Source organism: Atta cephalotes, assembly GCF_000143395.1.
Source record: "Atta cephalotes unplaced genomic scaffold scaffold00001, whole genome shotgun sequence".
Lineage (NCBI taxonomy): Eukaryota > Metazoa > Arthropoda > Insecta > Hymenoptera > Formicidae > Atta > Atta cephalotes.
In genome coordinates, this window is record NW_012130065.1 from 898,578 (window position 1) to 903,955 (window position 5,378).

Below are 5,378 nucleotides of genomic sequence, written 5' to 3' on the forward strand. Positions count from 1 at the left end.
TGGTGTTTTCCCAACTGGTCGATTCGGTCGCTCCAGGAGACCGCGCGGAACGATATCGACGCAACGTGCATCACCAAGCCTGATGTTCCAATAGAATTTCATCTGGGGTACATTAACCTCCAATATGTAAAAAAAATGCATTGAACATTGTACATTAATGTACATTAACCTAAACCTGCTTGGAAAATCTTATTAACTTACAACACAATTAAATCAGGAAAAGGGAAAATCTTCTCGTAGAAGCGTTCTTTTTTTCTTCCATTTCATTTTATTATCTCTTTTGCAGTGAAAGTCAGCGTCGCAGAATGGTGGTGGATTATTGCTTGTCGATTCAAGCCTCAGCAACTGCAGTAAGAAAGCAGGAGCGAAGGTTAGGTGGCACAGTGGGTGCAAAGATGCAACCCAACAGTGGCGGAGGATGTGGAATGACACCTAAAGAGCTCTCCGACAATGACGACTTGGCTACGTCCCTTGTGCTGGATCCCTATCTAGGATTTACCACCCATAAGATGAATATCAGGTATCACTGTTTGACTAAATTGATAAATCAAGATGCTTTTCAGAAAGAGATGCAAATAACATTGTGTAACACAGTGAATCATTATATTCTTATTGCCTTTCTTATGAATTATTATTATATCCTTATTGTCTGTCAATGTTAAACAAAGATGAAACAATTCACTGTTACATTATGTCATTAGTGTTGCATTCTTTTGCTAAAAAATATCTTCAACTTGCAAGTTATTAATACAAATTGTTTACTAAAGTTCCATTCTGTCCGATAGGTACAGACCATTGAAGGCAAACAAGGAGGAGCTGCGTAAAATCATTTGTGAATTTATTCAAACTCAAAATTATGAGAAGGCATACAAGAAATTGATGGGTGGGGACTGGGGTGCACGACTTCCCCACACAAAGTCTAAACAGCAGCAAATCAATCTGGAGAATCACGTAAGTTACACATGTATAGCAACGCTATTTTATAATCCAATTATTTTATTTTAGCAAGAAATTTGCATTGCACTTTTATGATATAAAAAACATATTGTATGTGTGTAATAGTTGTTTGTTTTCTTTTTCAGATTAAGCGATATCTGCGAGTTTTTGATAAGGATTCTGGCTTTGCCATAGAGCCGTGCTATAGATATAGCCTAGAAGGACAAAAAGGTGCTAAGATATGCGCCACAAAGAAATGGATGAAGCACGACAAAATCTCTTGCCTCGTCGGTTGCATAGCGGAGCTAAGTGAAAAGGTTTGAGCAAAGAGTGTATAAAAAAAATTTAATTTAAAAAGTTTTCTTATTATTTCTGCATTTTTTGTTTATTTTCATTTAATATATATCGTCATTTTTATGCTTTTAGGAAGAAGCTGCGTTGCTGCATCCTGGGAAAAATGACTTCTCTGTGATGTTTAGTTGTCGAAAGAATTGTGCCCAATTATGGTTGGGACCGGCCGCATATATAAACCATGACTGTAGAGCGAATTGCAAGGTAAGAAATTCGAATGTAATTGCGTAAAAATTATTATGTAAACTCGGAAAAATTATTTTCACAGTTTGTGGCAACGGGAAGAGACACGGCATGTGTGAAGGTATTACGCGATATCGAGGTTGGCGAGGAAATCACATGTTTCTATGGAGAGGATTTCTTTGGTGATGGCAATTGTTACTGCGAGTGCGAAACCTGCGAAAGGCGAGGGACTGGCACTTTTGCGAGCCAGAAACCGGGCGAGGAGATGTCGTCTGGTATGTTGCACGTAATATTTATAGGACAAAGTCAGTCTTTGAGTTCGTTACTTTTGTCACTTCTATTTTTTCCTATTTTTTATTTTTAGGCTATCGTTTGAGAGAAACGGATAATCGAATCAACCGAACTAAACATCGACAGCAGCCATTGAACAGGAATAAACAGCAAGCCGATACTGCTCTCACCGAGCGAAATGCGGTCCTAGTTGGAAATGCGGCAGTTGCACCACAATCTCTCAGCATGAAGGAGCTGCGACGCAAAGGGCTTACCAAGTACGATGCTGAGCTATTGATCGCACAAGGCTGTCGTTTCTCGGATATCAATCAACAACAGCCAGCGATCAACAACGGTGAAAATATGCTGCAGACTCGAGCGCATCCCTCCGCGATCGCAACTTCCGTCACGAGGAGTCTCCGTAACAAACAAATGTGCAAGTTTGACGGCAATACCAGTGATGGAAATGCCATCAAGAATACTCAATCGCTTAGAGCATCCAGGTAGGTTATTAGGCTCTTTTGTGCGATTAACTCTGTTGATCGATCTGTTCGGATCTATTTGATTCAAAATTCATAATTTATCTTTTTACTAATATATTATTTAAAAACTTTTCCTCTGATATTTATTTGATGATTTTGTCTGTGATGTAAGATCCCTTTAAAAGTGTTTTTATTTTTAATCATATTTAAATGTGTGTTTACTTTAATTTTAAATTATAATCTTTAATTGGATAGACTTCACAAGAGAACGGAATCAAAGAAAGGAAAAATCAACATGAAGCCTCCATTGCTCTGTCTCAGCAATCCCGCTGTGAAAGACACAGAAGTAGCAGATATCAGTCATCGAAAGGAGGATTCTGATAGAGAACCAGTTCACAAGGAGAATTTATATTCACGATTGCAAAAGCATCATTTGTCGAACGCGTCGGAGATGGATCGCGGTTTCCACATGGAACAAACACGACAACGTATCGTGACGGTGGAATCAAACGAAGACGCTTGTCCGCTACGACTGATGGAGATAGAAGACACTGGTGATGGCGATTCGATGGAGGATGATCGGGGAATACCGGATCTCACCGCGGAAGTCGATCCCGAGACAGTAGATAATGTTAATTCTTCCAGTTACAAAAAGGGACATTATAGTACAAATGCCTGTGATTCAATCCGATTAAGTTCCACGTCTCAAGCCCATGTACAACAACACTTACATACTGAAGAATCTAATCCCGAAGATACAAATTATCGCTCAAGGGATTATCATTCTTCATCGCCTATGCGGCATAAGGAAAGCGAAAATGTCCCTTGTAGCACGATTGAAGAGGCGAATTGCATTAACAAACGTTCCAAGTCTCATGGCAAACAACTTTCCTCGACGGATGAGCAAGATGATCGCAAGACGCCCAATGAGGAATCGTCTTACGAGTTTGAAGACGACGAATCGCCATCGCCACTGATTGAAGAAAAGAAAATGTTGCAGACCAACTTTCGAGAGAACATTTTGCACGAGACGAACTCTCGGTCAGATGACGAATGCTGCGATTTGAATTCTACGAAAGTAATTGTGGTGCACGATGTGGAAAAAGAAGAGGAGAGTGAAAATTGCGAGAGTCCGATCGCCGTCGACACGTCGGCGGCGAGTCGCTCAGACAGTGTTGAGTTTTGTGGATTGAACTCTGACGGAGTTATAGAAGCGGAAGCTGATACCGAAAACATTTTAAAATGTTATAATAATACAATTTCAAATCAGGAGGGAAAACAGGATGTTGTGACGAAAAGTGATACGTACGTCGCAAGCGTTGAGCCTGGTGTCAGATCCGAAATGACAATGTTATGCGCAACGGAGATGAACTCTAGAATAAATATTATAGAAGGAAATAACGCGATGATCTTTAATAACGTACAGATTACGAACTATAATAGTGATCTAACGAGCCATATGAATTTAGAAGACAATCGCAATTCCGCATTGGTAAAAAAATCAACATCCAGGCTCTCGAAGTCGTCTCGCAAATTGCAGAAGAGACTTTCGAACGCCAAATCCAAGTTCGGAGTATTGACGGAGGGTGTTCAGGACGATTTAAAGAGTCACAGCAAGGGGAAGAGCAAGAACAAATCTACCAAAAGTCAAAGAAGAGATCGGCAAAGATCGGCGACGACCGAGATAGGAGAGGCTGACGACGATTCAGGTATTCAAGGCGACATCTATGAATTTAGTGAAAAGGAAAGCAACCTGGAAGACATTGGTATTCTGTCTATAATAAGACGAGGCAAGCACGAATCTCGTCATGCGTCCTCTTCATCGATAGCAGTGTCGCCTGTGCAGGAGATGCAATGTAATGACGAGTACAATAAAGCTGAGCCACCGGTGCTGATTCCAGAAGAACCGTGGCCTCCGACCATGGCTCAGAGCGAACATGGCGTGGAATCCAATAGTGGTGTTCAGTCTAGAGAAAACTGTGATGTTGAAGGGAGCTTGGATCGGTAAATATGCAACGAATATATTATATAAAATTATTTCTATCATTTAATTAAATCCATAATTTTAAGATGCTGTACTTTATCAAATTTTCTTTTCAAAGTCGAATTGATAAATTGGAGGGATCTTTTTTTTTAGATTGACATCCTATGAGAACAATAGTACACAATCCCGAAAATCAAGCACAACCCCGTCCGAGTGCCAATGGCGAACAAGCAATCCGAGCAATTGTCGAGTTTGTCCTGTCACGCCAGAAAGGACCAGCGGACGACTGAAGTTGACGCTGCGCATGAAGCGATCGCCCGTGCTGGACGATATTGTCGAATCTGGCACCAGCGGTTTGAGTGAGGACAGCTACGAGCCGGAATATGAAGTGTTGCGTGTCGAGGGATTGGAAAGGCGCAAACGCCGAAAGAAGCACAAGAGCAGGGATCGCGAGAGACGGCATAAGAAATCGCGTGTATTGAACTTGGATCCGCCACCACCGCCCATGAAAAGATTACGCTTGATTCTCGGCAACGAGACTCGCACTATCGATTTAACGCACTCTTAACAGCTATAATTCCACCTGCCTTCGCTCTCTCGACTTGCGCCCCCTGCCCTTCCATCATCATGACATGTAATATCGATTTTATTATGATATAGACTATCTTTTTAAACATAATTAAAAACGAAAGATCATCCAAGCCTCCTCGTCCTACGACATGTGACAGCGAGTTCATATCGAACTTGAAGATACTTTTCACAATTGAACTTGATTTAGTGGTAGAACTAGTATCACTACTTTTCCTTCCTACCTTTTTCATTTTATCTTTCATCTCTATCTTTCTGTCTCTTTCTTGTAGTTCCCATTATTTAAATCTTTTAGCGGTATATATGTCTTATTCTTATAACAACAACGAATCTCTGAGGGCCTATCGAGATATCGTAAGCGAGAAAACGCGTAGGTGGAAGAAGTTTTAAATCGCGCACGTACACGTTTCTCCCATGTAAAGTTAAATACCGCGTATAAATCAGAAAAAAGTACATGAATACTTATCCAAGCAGTTCCATAGAGATTAATAAAAAGTGCTCTAGCGTACTAAACAAATAATTCCATTTAGTGATTCAATTGGAGCCGAGTACATTATTTTTCGAAATTTTTGCCGTCTTTAATA

At 40.5% G+C, this 5,378-nt stretch overlaps 1 protein-coding gene across 1 annotated transcript; it reads left to right on the top strand.

The window, feature by feature from the left end:
• The first annotated feature begins 305 nt into the window (after positions 1-305).
• LOC105627042 (histone-lysine N-methyltransferase SUV420H1) lies at positions 306-4,774 on the top strand. The gene is made up of 8 exons (XM_012208358.1): positions 306-520; positions 786-951; positions 1,083-1,253; positions 1,363-1,491; positions 1,556-1,745; positions 1,835-2,243; positions 2,478-4,226; positions 4,360-4,774. Exons 1-8 carry the CDS (start codon positions 306-308, stop codon positions 4,772-4,774), a joined length of 3,444 nt encoding a protein of 1,147 aa, XP_012063748.1.
• Positions 4,775-5,378: the final 604 nt, after the last annotated feature.

What these genes read in the sequence shown, in the direction of transcription:
- LOC105627042 (XM_012208358.1), top strand. Translation starts at nt 306, where the DNA reads ATGGTGGTGGATTATTGCTTGTCGATTCAAGCCTCAGCAACTGCAGTA. An exon ending in GGGCGAGGAGATGTCGTCTG is followed by an intron (nt 1,746 to 1,834) that starts GTATGTTGCACG and finishes TTTTATTTTTAG; the next exon opens with GCTATCGTTTGAGAGAAACG. An exon ending in CAATCGCTTAGAGCATCCAG is followed by an intron (nt 2,244 to 2,477) that starts GTAGGTTATTAG and finishes TTAATTGGATAG; the next exon opens with ACTTCACAAGAGAACGGAAT.